This window comes from Engystomops pustulosus, chromosome 8, assembly GCF_040894005.1.
Source record: "Engystomops pustulosus chromosome 8, aEngPut4.maternal, whole genome shotgun sequence".
NCBI classification, from domain to species: domain Eukaryota; kingdom Metazoa; phylum Chordata; class Amphibia; order Anura; family Leptodactylidae; genus Engystomops; species Engystomops pustulosus.
Window position 1 is genome coordinate 116,584,584 of NC_092418.1, and position 19,314 is coordinate 116,603,897.

Here is a 19,314-nt window from a genome sequence, read left to right on the forward strand (position 1 = left end):
CCTTCCACTTTTAAGAATCACACTGTATTATCACAAGCCGGATATTCACTGCTGGGGATTTGTTGCAATAGCATTCATCCTTTGTGAACTCAATATTGCGGAACCAGACCGCAACAATGTATCAGTGCAGGCGAAATCTGACCAACTAGAAGACATGAAGTAGATACAATTGTATCAAACCTCCAGGTACAGTGTTAGATCAGGTTTTTGGCCTCAGACTATTCACAGACAGTAAGCAGAGATCTTAACAGTGACACACAGTCTATAAGATATTTGCTGAACTTTTTGTGATCATTTTCTATAATTAAGAATTGAAAACTTTGGTGGCAGATGACATTGACGGTTGTGACTCACAGGAGTGAAGTCTTGGCTCGTGCAGTAGCGTCCCCTATAGAAACATTTCACCATCATTCGATCCAAGTCCTTCCATGAGTGATCCGACAACCCTGGAAGCCCCAGCTCATCGATCGGAGACTCCTGCCCCAATGGAGAAGACATCTGGGGGTATTGGGTGATCCCATTCCTCTGCCGCACCCTACAGATGGTGACCGCAGGAAACTGTAACTTTCTCACCCAGGTCATTTTGACATTAGTGATGGTGGGACGAGACATTAGATAGTAGACGTGTTCTAAGGAATATGAGATGAGAAGACCCAGCGCAGTGATGAACATTGCTCCGAAAAATAGCCGATGCCTTAAGGAGAATGAGGCCCGGAGGTGGAACAGTCCATGGAGCTTGGTGGTTTTTAGGAATTTATCTGTAGTTTCAGCACTGGACCTAATTGCCCCAATATCCGAATCTGTCCCCATTGTGGATTCAAATTAGCCACAAACAAGGGGGCAAGACCCACCTGGGGCTCAGGATGTAGCAGAGCCGACGGGATTCAATGCAGATGCACTCGCTATGATGGGAGCTCTCTAGCGCTGCTTATATAGCGCAAATCATATCCAGCCCAGTAATTACTGGGAAGTACTACTCTCCCAGCATCCTCAAGCAGCACTCTGCATCTGCCCCACCAGGGAGCGGTACTGGGTGTGCGCCAATCCATTTCTGCTGTTTTGCAATTACTACATAAAAAGCTCCTCACAAAATGATCTTCCAGGGTGTCGTCCAGTCTGCGGTAAATAAAGCTCAGTCATTGTATCAGGAAAAATTTCGAAACTTTGTGACTTGTGTTTCAATTCCTCTCTGTTTTCAAGATCTCAGCTTGCTGGCAGTGAATGGAAGCAATGTGGTGGGGGATTTATCAGATGCAGGCGCTCAGTTTATGATGCAATCCCTGTCCCTCTCGCACTGCCCGATACAAGAAGAGGCTGAGGGTGCGGTCACATGTAGCACTAGCGCTGCATTTATATGCGTTGGTGCTATGTGGGCGTGCCTCGGCCAAACGCATTTACTTTGGCAGTGAAACGCATGCAATCAATGAGCAATAGAAATCGGACCGAGGCACGGCCCCCTGAGCTTGCTAGCGGTACTTGTGACCGCACCCTGACGGCGCTTTCACACGATGTGTTGCGTCACGTTTTTAATTAGTTTTTGACGCATTCCAAAGGCTTTAACCTTGATCACATGCTGAAGTAACATGGCGTTTTAGCACATGCAATGTAACCTCAGCATGTGATCCAGGCTGGAGCCTTTGGAATGCATCAAAACCGCATAAAAAAAGTGATGCAACGCATCGTGTGAACGCGCCCTCAGGTCGGTTTCCCACGTGTCGATTTCATTGCATTTTAAACGCATCCAAAACGAAGTGGGAGGGGGGTTTGCCTGAAACGCATTCGTTTCATTGCAAAGGCATATGTGTTTTGGCCAAACCCCCTCCCACTTTTGAGAATGATACAAATGTTAATTTTTACAAAGTCTCCGGCATCAGGTTTTATAATGGCAATTTGTATATTCTCCAGAATGTTATACAGAGGGATCAGCTTAACAGCAATTCATTGCAGAGTCAGTATTTGCCTAGAAAATGAACTTTTTCCCCCAAAACACATTTCAACTTCATTGCAGGCGCCTTAAAAAGAGCAGGTAACATGGTGTCAGTGATGTCTCCAGTAACACAGGTGCGGGGGCTGATGGGGACAGGGCTGGAGATCAATCTGTCAGGATTAAGTAACAATCACACCCCTGGACACTTTACAAGGAGGCTGGTTCTTGGCATCATTGTTTCTCTTCTGTTAACCATGGTTATCTCTAAAGAAACTCGTGCAGTCATCTTCTCAGCCAAGGGAATCGCCTAAAAACACCTCCATGAATAAAGAATGGGAGCAGAATGTCCTCCAGGAGCCGCTTCTCCGGACCCTCCAGGAGCAGATGGTGATGAGCAGAGCCTCCTCCAGCATGATGGAGCACCGGCCATAAAGGGGAGAACTAAATGGCTCCGGGAACAGAACACAGAGATTCTGGGTCCATGGCTCCGGGAACAGAACACAGAGATTCTGGGTCCATGGCTCCGGGAACAGAACACAGAGATTCTGGGTCCATGGCTCCGGGAACAGAACACAGAGATTCTGGGTCCATGGCTCCGGGAACAGAACACAGAGATTCTGGGTCCATGGCCCGGGAACAGAACACAGAGATTCTGGGTCCATGGCCCGGGAACAGAACACAGAGATTCTGGGTCCATGGCCCGGAAACTCCCCAGATCTTATCCCATTGAGAACTTGTGGTCAATCATCAGGAGACGGAGGACAAACAAAACCCAACACATTGTGACAGAATGCAGCAGTGATAGTGCAGGAATGGACGGCGATCAGTCAGGATCTGGTGCAGGAGGTGAGTGAGAGCTGCCGGGGAGAATTGCAGAGGTCCTGAAGAAGAAGGAGAGGTCCTGCAGATACTGACTGGCTGCAGTAACTCCTCCCACCTGACAATAAAAGCTTCTGCTCCCCATAATATGATTGCACTTGTATCTCTGTATGTGATAAACATCTGACAAACCGGAGGGACACATCATGTGACAAGAGGAGATTTGTGTCATTCTCAGGACTTATGGCCTTGACTGTATTTGGCCTCATTGGTGTAAACAGCCATTTAATTCAGCTGATCCATTTCATTTTTCAGCCTCATTGCCTCATGTTGCTTTCACATATGCAGGTTTGAAGGTGTTGAGGATCATAATGGGTTTTCACATATCATTGAGAGAAGCTGCTCCTCCTCTTGGTTTGGGCATCAAAAACTGCATCTGAAAAACTGAACATCTGAATGCACCCTAGAGCTATCCCTTCAGTGTTGTGCTGCTACGCCTGCTCTATGTGGTCCTGTGCCGCTACGCTTGCTCTATGTGGTCCTGTGCCGCTACGCCTGCTCTATGTGGTCCTGTGCTGCTACACCTGCTCTATGTGGTCCTGTGCCGCTACACCTGCTCTATGTGGTCCTGTGCCGCTACGCTTGCTCTATGTGGTCCTGTGCCGCTACGCCTGGTCTATGTGGTCCTGTGCCGCTACGCCTGCTCTATGTGGTCCTGTGCCGCTACGCCTGCTCTATGTGGTCCTGTGCCGCTACGCCTGGTCTATGTGGTCCTGCGCCGCTACGCCTGCTCTATGTGGTCCTGTGCCGCTACGCCTGCTCTATGTGGTCCTGTGCCGCTACGCCTGCTCTATGTGGTCCTGTGCCGCTACGCCTGCTCTATGTGGTCCTGTGCCGCTACGCCTGCTCTATGTGGTCCTGTGCCGCTACGCCTGCTCTGTGTGGTCCTGTGCCGCTACGCCTGCTCTATGTGGTCCTGTGCCGCTACGCCTGCTCTATGTGGTCCTGTGCCGCTACACCTGCTCTATGTGGTCCTGTGCCGCTACGCCTGGTCTATGTGGTCCTGTGCTGCTACACCTGCTCTATGTGGTCCTGTGCCGCTACACCTGCTCTATGTGGTCCTGTGCCGCTACACCTGCTCTATGTGGTCCTGTGCCGCTACGCCTGGTCTATGTGGTCCTGTGCCGCTACGCCTGCTCTATGTGGTCCTGTGCCGCTACGCCTGCTCTATGTGGTCCTGTGCCGCTACGCCTGCTCTATGTGGTCCTGTGCCGCTACACCTGCTCTATGTGGTCCTGTGCCGCTACGCCTGGTCTATGTGGTCCTGTGCCGCTACGCCTGGTCTATGTGGTCCTGTGCTGCTCCACCTGCTCTATGTGGTCCTGTGCCGCTACACCTGCTCTATGTGGTCCTGTGCCGCTACGCCTGGTCTATGTGGTCCTGTGCTGCTACACCTGCTCTATGTGGTCCTGTGCCGCTACGCCTGCTGTATGTGGTCCTGTGCCGCTACACCTGCTCTATGTGGTCCTGTGCCGCTACACCTGCTCTATGTGGTCCTGTGCCGCTACGCCTGGTCTATGTGGTCCTGTGCTGCTACACCTGCTCTATGTGGTCCTGTGCCGCTACGCCTGCTGTATGTGGTCCTGTGCTGCTACACCTGGCCCCTGTGTTCTCCTCTTAGACAATTCCTTGTAACCCTCCTCTGCTCTATGCACCCGCTGTACTTTACACTGCAGCTCCGCTTGTTACCAAGGAGCAGCCTGGAGTCAGTGCACGAAATGCAGCCAAAATCTCCCATATCCAGAGTCGCTGTCACTTTCATCCTTCATTCCAGACAAAGGTTTTGTTTTCATAATTAACCAGAAAAAACAATTACTCCATAAACTCCTTTTTATTTGAAGTTTTAATCTCGTTATTAATAAATGACATTAATTACACACAATCGCTGCAGGGAGATTGTGCAGGACAACAATTGTGAAGCGCTACCCGTGAGGATGAGATCATCTGCAGACTGCTCACCCTCTTCATTCCTAAAGAAAGAAGAGTGCAACCATATGCAGATTACCCATATAGAAAGACGTGGGCCGTACTCAAGGGGAGCAGGGTGCATTATTCATTTTACAAAAGTTTTTTAATCTGCAGCCTTTGTGAAGACGTAGAGCAATCTGCAGAATTGAGGAAAGGCCATGCAACGGTCTGCAGAAGCAGTAGGTTAAAGGAGGAAGAGGCTGTGCAATAGTCTGCAAAGAGAAGGGATATTCGGAATCGTAATGTGTGTGCGATAATCTGCAGCCCGTGTTCAATTCATAAGAGAAGAGGCAGTGCAATAGTCTGCAGAGTGAAGAAGTAGGCGAAATGTGTGTGCGATAATCTGCAGCCTGTGTTCAATTCATAAAAGTAGAGGCAGTGCAATAGTCTGCAGGGTGAAGAAGTATGAGGAATGTGTGTGCGATAATCTGCAGCCATGTTTATTTCATAAAAGAAGAGGCAGTGCAATAGTCTGCAGAGTGAAGAAGTAGGCGAAATTTGTGTGCGATAATCTGCAGCCTGTGTTCAATTCATAAAAGAAGAGGCAGTGCAATAGTCTGCACAGTGAAGAAGTATGAGGAATGTGTGTGCAATAATCTGCAGTCCGTGTTCAATTCATAACAGTAGAGGCAGTGCAATAGTCTGCAGAGTGAAGAAGTATGTGGAATGTGTGTGCGATAATCTGCAGCCCCTGTTGGCAGGAAGCAGTTAATTCTTCTGACGCTCCTGAGCTGCATTCTGAGACTTGTAATTAAGGAAGTAATTTGCCATATTTGTGGCAATAATCTCATTGGTACAAAGTATCAAGATATCGATTATTCCAGTGTCCGGAAAAATTCTATGTTCAGCCCTGAGTCTTAACCCCTTCCTGGCAGAATGACCGGCAACAATTAACTGAAGATATTCAGACACAAAGCAACAGAAAGGGGACCTGGGGCGTCGCACCTTGTGGTCGGACTGTACGTAACAACGATGGGAGTTGTAGTTTCCGGCTGTGTTCACACATGGTGTTTACACTGCATTTTGAAATGAGATAAAACAGCCGAGGAGATTTACCTAATTACAGTGTTGTTAACATTTGCATTTTCACAAGACAATGTTAACATTATCATTTTGTTAACATTTTGTTACCAAAACACAAACGTTTTTGTCATGTTAACAGCGATGTAATGAAGGAGATCTTGAAGTGGGTAAAAGCAGGGTTTTGTCTCCTCCCTTTTTTAATTGCACTCGTGTTTTCATTGTTTGCTATTGTTATTTGTCCTTCTATTTATTAAGTCACAGTGGAAAGAGATATGGAAATGTGATGCTGGGAGTCCAGCTGGCATACAGCGGCTGAGCTACTTTTCTGGGTACACTCGTCTTAAGTGCCTTAAGTTCATTTTATAGGTATTGTTCTAAAAAATATAGTAAATGCTGTGGTCATTTACTAAACCATATATGTCATTTACATACTGCCCCCTATGTACAAGAATATAACTACTATAATACTGCCTCCTATGTACAGGGATATAACTACTATAATACTGCCCCCTATGTACAAGAATATAACTACTATAATACTGCTCCCTATGTACAAGAATATAACTACTATAATCCTGCCTCCTATGTACAAGAATATAACTACTATAATACTGCCCCCTATGTACAGGAATATAACTACTATAATACTGCCCCCTATGTACAAGTATATAACTACTATAATACTGCCCCCTATGTACAGGAATATAACTACTATAATACTGCCCCCTATGTACAAGAATATAACTACTATAATACTGCCCCCTATGTACAGGAATATAACTACTATAATACTGCCCCCTATGTACAGGAATATAACTACTATAATACTGCCCCCTATGTACAAGTATATAACTACTATAATACTGCCCCCTATGTACAAGAATATAACTACTATAATACTGCCCCTATGTACAGGAATATAACTACTATAATACTGCTCCCTATGTACAAGAATATAACTGCTATAATACTGCCCCCTATGTACAGGAATATAACTACTATAATACTGCCCCCTATGTACAGGAATATAACTACTATAATACTGCCCCCTATGTACAGGAATATAACTGCTATAATACTGCCCCCTATGTACAGACGTATAACTACTATAATACTGCCCCCTATGTACAAGAATATAACTACTGTAATACTGCCCCCTATGTACAGACGTATAACTACTATAATACTGCCCCCTATGTACAGGAATATAACTACTATAATACTGCCTCCTATGTACAGGAATATAACTACTATAATACTGCCCCCTATGTACAGGAATATAACTACTATAATACTGCCCCCTATGTACAAGAATATAACTACTATAATACTGCCCCCTATGTACAGGAATATAACTACTATAATACTGCCCCCTATGTACAGGAATATAACTACTATAATACTGCCCCCTATGTACAGGAATATAACTACTATAATACTGCCCCCTATGTACAGGAATATAACTACTATAATACTGCCCCCTATGTAAAGGAATATAACTACTATAATACTGCCCGCTATGTACAAGAATATAACTACTATAATACTGCCCCCTATGTACAGGAATATAACTACTATAATACTGCCCCCTATGTACAAGAATATAACTACTATAATACTGCCCCCCTATGTACAAGAATATAACTACTATAATACTGCCCCTATGTACAGGAATATAACTACTATAATACTCCTCCCTATGTACAGGAATATAACTACTATAATACTGCCCCCTATGTACAGGAATATAACTACTATAATACTGCCCCCTATGTACAAGAATATAACTACTATAATACTGCCCCTATGTACAAGAATATAACTACTATAATACTGCTCCCTATGTACAAGAATATAACTACTATAATACTGCCTCCTATTTACAAGAATATAACTACTATAATACTGCCCCCTATGTACAATAATATAACTACTATAATACTGCCCCCTATGTACAGGAATATAACTACTATAATACTGCCCCCTATGTACAAGAATATAACTACTATAATACTGCCCCCCTATGTACAAGAATATAACTACTATAATACTGCCCCTATGTACAGGAATATAACTACTATAATACTGCCCCTATGTACAAGAATATAACTACTATAATACTGCCCCTATGTACAAGAATATAACTACTATAATACTGCCCCCTATGTACAGGAATATAACTACTATAATACTGCCCCCTATGTACAAGAATATAACTACTATAATACTGCCCCTATGTACAAGAATATCACTACTATAATACTGCTCCCTATGTACAAGAATATAACTACTATAATACTGCCTCCTATTTACAAGAATATAACTACTATAATACTGCCCCCTATGTACAATAATATAACTACTATAATACTGCCCCCTATGTACAGGAATATAACTACTATAATACTGCCCCTATGTACAGGAATATAACTACTATAATACTGCCCCTATGTACAAGAATATAACTACTATAATACTGCCCCCTATGTACAGGAATATAACTACTATAATACTGCCCCTATGTACAAGAACATCACTACTATAATACTGCTCCCTATGTACAAGAATATAACTACTATAATACTGCCCCCTATGTACAAGAATATAACTACTATAATACTGCTCCCTATGTACAGGAATATAACCACTATAATACTGCCCCCTATGTACAGGAATATAACTACTATAATACTGCCCCCTATGTACAGGAATATAACTACTATAATACTGCCCCCTATGTACAAGAATATAACTACTATAATACTGCCCCCTATGTACAAGAATATAACTACTATAATACTGCCCCCTATGTACAGGAATATAACCACTATAATACTGCCCCCTATGTACAGGAATATAACCACTATAATACTGCCCCCTATGTACAAGAATATAACTACTATAATACTGTCCACTATGTACAGGAATATAACTACTATAATACTGCCCCCTATGTACAAGAATATAACTACTATAATACTGCCCCCTATGTACAAGAATATAACTACTATAATACTGCCCCCTATGTACAGGAATATAACTACTATAATACTGCCCCCTATGTACAAGAATATAACTACTATAATACTGCCCCCTATGTACAGGAATATAACTACTATAATACTGCCCCCTATGTACAAGAATATAACTACTATAATACTGCCCCCTATGTACAAGAATATAACTACTATAATACTGCCCCCTATGTACAAGAATATAACTACTATAATACTGCCCCCTATGTACAAGAATATAACTACTATAATACTGCCCCCTATGTACAAGAATATAACTACTATAATACTGCCCCCTATGTACAAGAATATAACTACTATAATACTGCCCCCTATGTACAAGAATATAACTACTATAATACTGCCCCCTATGTACAAGAATATAACTACTATAATACTGCCCCCTATGTACAAGAATATAACTACTATAATACTGCCCCCTATGTACAAGAATATAACTACTATAATACTGCCCCCTATGTACAAGAATATAACTACTATAATACTGCCCCCTATGTACAAGAATATAACTACTATAATACTGCCCCCTATGTACAAGAATATAACTACTATAATACTGCCCCCTATGTACAAGAATATAACTACTATAATACTGCCCCCTATGTACAAGAATATAACTACTATAATACTGCCCCCTATGTACAGGAATATAACTACTATAATACTGCCCCCTATGTACAGGAATATAACCACTATAATACTGCCCCCTATGTACAAGAATATAACTACTATAATACTGTCCACTATGTACAGGAATATAACTACTATAATACTGCCCCCTATGTACAAGAATATAACTACTATAATACTGCTCCCTATGTACAGGAATATATCTACTATAATACTGCCCCCTATGTACAGGAATATAACTACTATAATACTGCTCCCTATGTACAGGAATATAACTACTATAATACTGCCCCCTATGTACAAGAATATAACTACTATAATACTGCCCCCTATGTACAGGAATATAACTACTATAATACTGCCCCCTATGTACAGGAATATAACTACTATAATACTGCCCCCTATGTACAAGAATATAACTACTATAATACTGCCCCCTATGTACAAGAATATAACTACTATAATACTGCTCCCTATGTACAAGAATATAACTACTATAATACTGCCCCCTATGTACAAGAATATAACTACTATAATACTGCTCCCTATGTACAAGAATATAACTACTATAATACTGCCCCCTATGTACAGGAATATAACTACTATAATACTGCTCTATTTTTATATGTAATTTGCTATTTTTGGGACACTCTGCGGTTCCTCTTGTTCCCTCTCACACTGGAGTCGCTCTCAGGCAGCTCTGCACCAAATCCTTTCCGTGTGCCAAAGTCAGGGCGACATTCCTGTGTTTTTATTACCGTCATAACTAGTGACGGCTTTCCTGCCTGAAGGACAAACAAGTATTCATGGTCCAGACATCGGGCTGAATACATAGACATGAGCAGAATACTACAGGTCTGTATAGTCGGGAATCTACAGAAACCCCACACATCCCCTTTAATATCTTAAAGGTGCACAAGGTAATAAGCAAGGGGATTATAATGTGATTTCTGCCTCTCCGGTAATTATCTGGTTTATTACGCTTTAATACAATTATCCAACGGGTGGTGTTAAAGGGAGGGATTTCCCATAACTATGACGTCTCTTTGGTAAATTATGCTAATTAGGTGAAATGGGCAGTCTCCCCCGAGTCTTGATTGACAGCCCCAGCAATTCCCCATTCACTAAGCTCCTCCCCCTACACTCTATAAAGTGGTCTAAAAGTTTTTCACTACTTCCTAAACTTTATTGCTATTTCATTCCTGATGTGTCACCTCCGATGGTGACCTTTTAACCACCTTGACCCTGACTCCTGACCCTGCCTGCCCTGACCTCGGCTTGCTCCGTACTACTCTTCTGTGTCTCTTGACCAGCTCAGGTTTGCCGCCACCTACATTGGTACATCCTACCTACAAAGAGGTAAGTAGCATCCTGGGGACCTTGTTACTGTAAGGTTGGGATTACAGAGGGTAAAGTCTGCATATAAAGACCTCTTGGGGGGTAACCTCCGTTCATGTTTGGTGTCACAGCAGGTCCAGAGGCAAGTTGAATCTCTTGCCTCAGGCGGCACCATCCGCAGGAGGATGGGGGCAGCATCAGGGGGCAGTCACTTGACAGTTTAAATTAGTGTTCGTTCTTCAGATTCAACAAAATCTAAAAAATTGTTAGGTGATGGAAAACCTAGTGCTACAACACATACAGCTACTCCGCGGGGGCGGGGCTGTGACTACTTCTAGGTGTGTCACCTGTCACCCAGCAGCCCCAAAACACGTCTTGATCTCATACCCCCCATATATAAGAAATATCAGCCACTTCTAGGCTCCTTCACCCCCTCCTGCTCCTGAACACGTGTAAGATCCAGGAAGCGGAATGTCACCCAACCAGAATTAGAAATGTGTGATGGAAGAGAAGAATTTTTCCTGAAAGCGCAAATATAAAATCCATATTTAATTTGCTTTAATATAATAACACAAGCCGAAAACTATTCAGGGAGCTCATTGAGGGGGCGCTCAGGTGGAGACAAACTAATGTGAGCTAAGTGCTGCCACTAGTGGCAGCCTCTGGTACTGCAGCCTGGTAAAGGGAAGATTATGATAATGGCCGGATGATACATTGTGTACAAATACATAGATCGATAAGTTCTAGAGAGGAGGTGATTATATCTATGTAGGGGGGGGGGGGGGGTGCCTTATATACAGTGATTTATGGTCTAATATCCAGTCACAGCCCTCTGGACCCAATATTATACATATGAAGAATATTCTATAGACTGCACAATAGTTATGCAGATACCATCGGGCGGGTCACAATATTACTGTAATACCCCATTGTTAAATCCAGCAGGATATGGGGTCACCAAACTCATATGCTATAGCAATAGTGTCCCAAAAAATGATGTCATATTCATCTATATGCCCCCAAATCCCCCCAATTGGAGGGAGTCACCAGCCCACTTGGTAAAGCTACAATCCTGGAATATGAATCTATATTTCGCAGTCCTGCTGTAGCTAATAACATACAGAAAGGTATATTAAAACATCTCTACAGGGACAATACCTACTTACTGCATGCAGAGAGCACAGCAGTGTGAGAACACACCCCAGGGCACTTGGTGAAGCTACAATCCTGGAATATAAATCCATATTTTACAGTTGCTAATACTAACAACATGCACAGAGTTGCACTGATTACACAGTTCACCAAGGACAATAGCTAATATTGCATGTAGGGAGCACAGCAGTGTGAGGAGACTCCCCTTTGCATTCGGAGAAGCTACAATCCTGGAATATAGATACATAATTCACCATTTTGCTGTTGCTCCCAACAACATAACACAAGTATGATGAAACATCTTCTTGTCCATGGACAATACTTAACACTGACTGCAGAGAGCACAGAGCACAGCAGTGTGAGGACAGCCCCACCCTCCACTGCACTTGAAGAAGCTACTATTCTGGAATATAATTGGAATAGCATTTCTGCTGCTACCAACAACATACACAAAGGTCTGATTCCCAAGGTACAATACCTAATACTGCATGCAGAGAGCACAGAGCACAGCAGTGTGAGGGCTTAGCCTATTTGCATTTGGAGGAGCTACAATCCTGAAATATAAATTCATATTGCTTTGTTCTGTTGCTGCAAACAACATGCAGAAAGGTCTGATTACACATTTCTCCAGGGATAATAATTAACAGCAACTGCAGAGAGCACAGAGCACAGCAGTGTAAGGAAATAACCCCATGATTACACACCAGAGACAATAACTAAAACTGGATGGTCCTACCTGCTGACAGGTTCCCTATTAAAACTTGATATCCCAACCTTAATGAGGATCTCCACCCAAATTCTGCCCTGATTGTTTTGTAATATTTCTTGTGGTTGGGGGGCTACAGAGGGTCACATCTTATCTAGGGCCACTTTCTGGAGTGACACATTGCAGGACCATGCTCCCTCATCTTTATCCACCCTTGTCCCAGCCCCGGTTCTTGCTGCAGAACATCGCATCCCCTCCTTGTAATGATGGTAACGTTAACGATCGTTTAATGTGAAGTGTTAATTATGAAATATTGATTGTGCCGGACAATGCTCGCTGCATAATGAACGCGTCAATGTGGCAGGGACAAGCCGGGCCATCCTTGGAAGGGAATGCTGCGTCTTGCAGTATTTGGGAATGCAGCATTAACCTGTTCATTGCCAGCGGTCCTTCCTTCCAACTGAGAGTGAAAATTCCATATGACTTTCCTAACCTTCCTTCACACAATGGGAAATGTATCGGAATATTGGGACCTGGTGTTCTCCATGCCAAGGACCACCTAATGACATGACCTGTGACCTTGTACTGAGTGCAGACATATTTACAGGTAGAAAGAGTCTTTGAGTCTTTATGTAAATTAAGGATTAAGGATTTGGAGCTCCGCCCCTCATAGCACTAACCCTGCTCTTCTCTGTGCCTCATGCCTGGTCTAGTTTCTGAACAATCATGCACAGCCATCATATGAGGCTGAGCACAGGGAGGCGCGTGGCTTAGGTTGGGAAGGGTAGTGCTATTTAAAGACCCCCGTCCACTAACCTCAAGTAGAGTATGAAATGAACTTTCTATAATTCTCTCTTTTATGTTAACTAGAGATGAGCGAACACTAAAATGCTCGGGTACTCGTTATTCGAGACGAACTTTTCCCGATGCTCGAGTGCTCGTCTCGAATAACGAGCCCCATTGAAGTCAATGGGAGACTCGAGCATTTTTCAAGGGGACCAAGGCTCTGCACAGGGAAGCTTGGCCAAACACCTGGGAACCTCAGAAAAGGATGGAAACACCACGGAAATGGACAGGAAACAGCAGGGGCAGCATGCATGGATGCCTCTGAGGCTGCTTAATCGCACCATTATGCCAAAATTATGGGCAACAGCATGGCCATGACAGAGTGACAGAATGAAGCTAGATAGCATCTAAAACATCCAATAATTGACCCTGACACTATAGGGGACGGCATGCAGAGGCAGCGGCAGCAGGCTAGAGAGTGTCATGGCGACATACCCTAAATGGACTCAGGCTTCAAACCAATGGGTGGCAGAGAGGAACCAAAGGAGGTGAGCAAGAAGCGCTCAAATAATATCGCTACATGATAAAAGTTTGCCAGTATATTTTGTGGATTACACAGCAGGGTGGCGACAAAGTTAACATGGAAGCCATGAAAACAACCCAAAATTCTGCCTGACACAGCTCGTTTGATAAGGGGACCATGTATGGAGGCAGTGAACTAGTAGTAGATTAAAGGTGCTGCAGTTAAAACTATGTTAGTTGGATCTTGGCATGGAGCTGGCGCTCCGCTGCCAGACGAGCTTTCGCCAATCCAAGCCCCTGTCTCTAGGCTACTCCCCAAACAGCACTTCTAAGAACCTTTTGTATAAGATCAAGTGTAGTAGCGTTCTTATAAGTTTAGGATATGCCGGGTGAGGGGAATGTAAACAGATGCGCAAGAAGCGCATGATGCGCATGGAGCTGGCGCTCCGCTGCCAGGCGAGCTTTCGCCAATCCAAGCCCCTGTTTCTAGGCTACTCCCCAAACAGCACTTCTAAGAACCTTTTGTATAAGATCAAGTGTAGTAGCGTTCTTATAAGTTTAGGATATGGCGGGTGAGGGGAATGTAAACAGATGCGCAAGAAGCGCTGAAATAATATCCCTAAATGGTAAAAGTTTGCAAGTATATTTTGTGGATTACACAGCAGGGTGGCGACAAAGTTAACAACTTTGATGTGGAATGCCCTGTAATAGCTCTTGGGCGGTGTGCCTTTTATCGCCTAGGCTCAGCAGTTTCAGCACCGCCTGCTGTCGCTTAGCGACGGCACTGCTGCTGTGCCTAGAGCTACCGACTGATGGCGCCATGCCCACGGATGGTAATTCGGAGGAGGAGGAGGTGGAGGAGGGGTGGGAGGAGGAGGAGGTATACTAGACCTTTGAGACCTGGACCGAGGTAGGCCCCGCAATTCTCTGCGTCGGCAGTATATGACCAGCCCCAGGGTCAGACTCGGTCCCAGCCTGCACCAAGTTAAGTGTAGTAGCGTTCTTATAAGTTTGGGATATGGCGGGTTAGGGGAATGTAAACAGATGCGCAAGAAGCGCATGATGCGCATGGAGCTGGCGTTCCGCTGCCAGGCGAGCTTTCGCCAATCCAAGCCCCTGTCTCTAGGCTACTCCCCAAACAGCACTTCTAAGAACCTTTTGTATAAGATCAAGTGTAGTAGCGTTCTTATAAGTTTAGGATATGCCGGGTGAGGGGAATGTAAACAGATGCGCAAGAAGCGCTGAAATAATATCCCTAAATGGTAAAAGTTTGCCAGTATATTTTGTGGATAACACAGCAGGGTGGCGACAAAGTTAACAACTTTGATGTGGAATCCATGAAAACAACCCAAATTTCTGCCTGACACACCTCGTTTGATAAAGGGACAATGTATGGAGGCAGCTATATGGACGACTTTTGGAGGTAGCAATGGAGACAACGTGTGGAGGCTGCTATGGAGACAATTTAATTTGGATAGTGCCTGTATGTGGCAGTCCCAAACATTTTTCAAACCAGAGGAGCAGGTAGGTGGCCCTCCAGTAAAATGGAATAGATTGAGTGCCTGTATGTGGCAGTCCCAAAAATTGTTCAAACCAGAGGAGCAGGTAGGTGGCCCTCCAGTAAAATGGAATAGATTGAGTGCCTGTATGTGGCAGTCCCAAAAATTGTTCAAACCAGAGGAGCAGGTAGGTGGCCCTCCAGTAAAATGGAATAGATTGAGTGCCTGTATGTGGCAGTCCCAAAAATTCTTCAAACCAGAGGAGCAGGTAGGTGGCCCTCCAGTAAAATGGAATAGATTGAGTGCCTGTATGTGGCAGTCCCAAAAATTCTTCAAACCAGAGGAGCAGGTAGGTGGCCCTCCAGTAAAATGGAATAGATTGAGTGCCTGTATGTGGCAGTCCCAAAAATTCTTCAAACCAGAGGAGCAGGTAGGTGGCCCTCCAGTAAAATGGAATAGATTGAGTGCCTGTATGTGGCAGTCCCAAAAATTCTTCAAACCAGAGGAGCAGGTAGGTGGCCCTCCAGTAAAATGGAATAGATTGAGTGCCTGTATGTGGCAGTCCCAAAAATTCTTCAAACCAGAGGAGCAGGTAGGTGGCCCTCCAGTAAAATGGAATAGATTGAGTGCCTGTATGTGGCAGTCCCAAAAATTCTTCAAACCAGAGGAGCAGGTAGGTGGCCCTCCAGTAAAATGGAATAGATTGAGTGCCTGTATGTGGCAGTCCCAAAAATTCTTCAAACCAGAGGAGCAGGTAGGTGGCCCTCCAGTAAAATGGAATAGATTGAGTGCCTGTATGTGGCAGTCCCAAAAATTCTTCAAACCAGAGGAGCAGGTAGGTGGCCCTCCAGTAAAATGGAATAGATTGAGTGCCTGTATGTGGCAGTCCCAAAAATTGTTCAAACCAGAGGACCGGGTAGGTGGCCCTCCAGAAAAATGGAATAGATTGAGTGCCTGTATGTGGCACTCACAAAAATTGTTTCAAACAGAGGACCGGGTAGGTGGCCCTCCAGAAAAATGAAATGCATGAAGTACTATAGCAAGAGCCAGTGGGCCCTGTCAAAAAATAGCCATTTTCCTCTGCTTTACTGTACAAAGAGGAGGAGAAGGAGGAAAATGAGGAGGAGGAGGAGGAGTGGATCAATTATTCAGGTTGAGCTTCCTTCACCTGGTGGAGATTGGAAATTCTGAGAAATCCAGCCTTTATTCATTTTAATAAGCGTCAGCCTGTCAGCGCTGTCAGTCGACAGGCGTGTACGCTTATCGGTGATGATGCCACCAGCTGCACTGAAAACCCGCTCGGACAAGACGCTAGCGGCAGGGCAGGCAAGAACCTCCAAGGCGTACAGCGCCAGTTCGTGCCACATGTCCAGCTTTGAAACCCAGTAGTTGTAGGGAGCTGTGTGATCATTTAGGACGATGGTATGGTCAGCTACGTACTCCCTCACCATCTTTCTGTAAAGATCAGCCCTACTCTGCCGAGACTGGGGACAGGTGACAGTGTCTTGCTGGGGTGACATAAAGCTGGCAAAAGCCTTGTAAAGCGTACCCTTGCCAGTGCTGGACAAGCTGCCTGCTCGCCTACTCTCCCTCGCTACTTGTCCCGCAGAACTACGCACTCTGCCGCTAGCGCTGTCAGAAGGGAAATACTGTTTCAGCTTGTGCACCAGGGCCTGCTGGTATTCATGCATTCTCACACTCCTTTCCTCTGCAGGGATGAGAGTGGAAAGATTTTGCTTGTACCGTGGGTCCAGGAGAGTGAACACCCAGTAATCGGTGCTGGAATAAATTCTTTGAACGCGAGGGTCACGGGATAGGCAGCCTAGCATGAAATCTGCCATATGCGCCAGAGTACCAACGCGTAAGAATTCACTCCCCTCACTGGCCTGACTGTCCATTTCCTCCTCCTCCAACTCCTCCAACTCCTCTTCTTCTGCCCATACACGCTGAACAGTGAAGGACTCAACAATGGTCCCCTCTTGTGTCTCGCCAACATTCTCCTCCTCTTCCTCCTCATCCTCCTCCACCTCCACCTCCTCCGATATGCGCTGAGAAACAGACCTCAGGGTGCTTTGGCTATCAACAAGGGAATATTCTTCCCCCGTCTCTTGTGACGAGCGCAAAGCTTCCGACTTCATGCTGACCAGAGAGTTTTTCAACAGGCCAAGCAGCGGGATGGTGAGGCTGATGATGGCGGCATCGCCACTGACCATCTGTGTTGACTCCTCAAAGTTACTCAGCACCTGACAGATATCAGACATCCACGTCCACTCCTCATTGTAGACTTGAGGAAGCTGACTGACCTGACTACCAGTTCTGGTGGAAGTTGACATCTGGCAGTCTACAATCGCTCTGCGCTGCTGGTAAACTCTGGATAACATGGTCAGTGTTGAATTCCACCTCGTGGGCACGTCGCACAACAGTCGGTGAGCGGGCAGTTGGAGGCGGCGCTGCGCTGCCCTGAGAGTGGCAGCATCTGGGCTGGACTTCCTGAAATGCGCACAGATGCGGCGCACCTTCGTGAGCAAATCAGACAGATTGGGGTATGTCTTGAGGAAACGCTGCACTATCAGATTTAACACATGGGCCAGGCATGGCACATGTGTCAGTCTGCCGAGTTGCAGAGCCGCCACCAGGTTACGGCCGTTGTCACACACAACCATTCCCGGCTTGAGGTTCAGCGGTGCCAGCCACAGATCAGTCTGCGCCGTGATGCCCTGTAATAGCTCTTGGGCGGTGTGCCTTTTGTCGCCTAGGCTCAGCAGTTTGAGCACCGCCTGCTGTCGCTTAGCGACGGCACTGCTGCTGTGCCTAGAGCTACCGACTGATGGCGCCGTGCCCACGGATGGTAGTTCGGAGGAGGAGGTGGAGGAGGGGTGGGAGGAGGAGGAGGCATAGTAGGCCTGAAACACCTGGACCGAGGTAGGCCCCGCAATCCTCGGCGTCGGCAGTATATGAGCAGCCCCAGGGTCAGACTCGGTCCCAGCCTCCACCAAGTTAACCCAATGTGCCGTCAGCGATATATAGTGGCCCTGCCCGGCAGCACTCGTCCACGTGTCCGTGGTCAGGTGGACCTTGTCAGAAACGGCGTTGGTCAGGGCACGGATGATGTTGTCTGACACGTGCTGGTGCAGGGCTGGGACGGCACATCGGGAAAAGTAGTGGCGGCTGGGGACCGAATACCGAGGGGCGGCCGCCGCCATGAGGTTGCGAAAGGCCTCGGTCTCTACTAGCCTATAGGGCAGCATCTCCAGGCTAAGCAATCTGGAGATGTGGACATTAAGGGCTTGGGCGTGCGGGTGGGTTGCACTATATTTGCGTTTCCGCTCCAGCGTCTGGGGTATGGAGAGCTGAACGCTGGTGGATGCTGTGGAGGATCGTGGAGGCGACGATGGGGTTTTTGTGCCAGGGTCCTGGGCAGGGGGCTGACTAGCAGCTGACACAGGGGAAGGAGCAGTGGTGTGCACGGCCGGAGGTGAACGGGCTTGTTGCCACTGAGTGGGGTGCTTAGCATTCATATGCCTGCGCATACTGGTGGTAGTTAAGCTAGTAGTGGTGGAACCCCTGCTGAGCCTGGTTTGGCAAATGTTGCACACCACAGTCCGTCGGTCATCCGGTGTTTCCTTAAAGAACCTCCACACTTCTGAAGATCTAGCCCTCGCCGCAAGAGCCCTCACCACGGGAGCTTCACTAGTTGACAGTGGCGCTGATGCACCAGCTCTGGCCCTGCCTCTCCGTCTGGCCCCACCACTGCCTCTTCCAACCTGTTCAGGTCGAGGACTCTCCTCCGTCTCAGAAGCACTGTGTTCACCCGGCCTCTCAACCCAGCTTGGGTCTGTCACCTCATCA

The 19,314-nt window shown here is 45.8% G+C and overlaps 1 protein-coding gene across 2 annotated transcripts in view; it reads right to left on the reverse strand.

The window, feature by feature from the left end:
• The window catches only part of ASIC4 (acid sensing ion channel subunit family member 4), a 269,029-nt gene that overhangs the window by 13,328 nt on the left and 236,387 nt on the right, over positions 1-19,314 (reverse strand). The window contains exon 1 of one of the 2 annotated variants that reach the window (XM_072122354.1): positions 355-825. The exons of the other annotated variant lie outside the window; for it this stretch is intronic. Within the exon in view, the coding sequence (XP_071978455.1) occupies positions 355-810 (456 nt within the window). The 5' untranslated portion in view covers positions 811-825. Of the gene's footprint in view, positions 1-354; positions 826-19,314 lie in introns of those variants that run through there. 2 annotated transcript variants of the gene reach the window in all.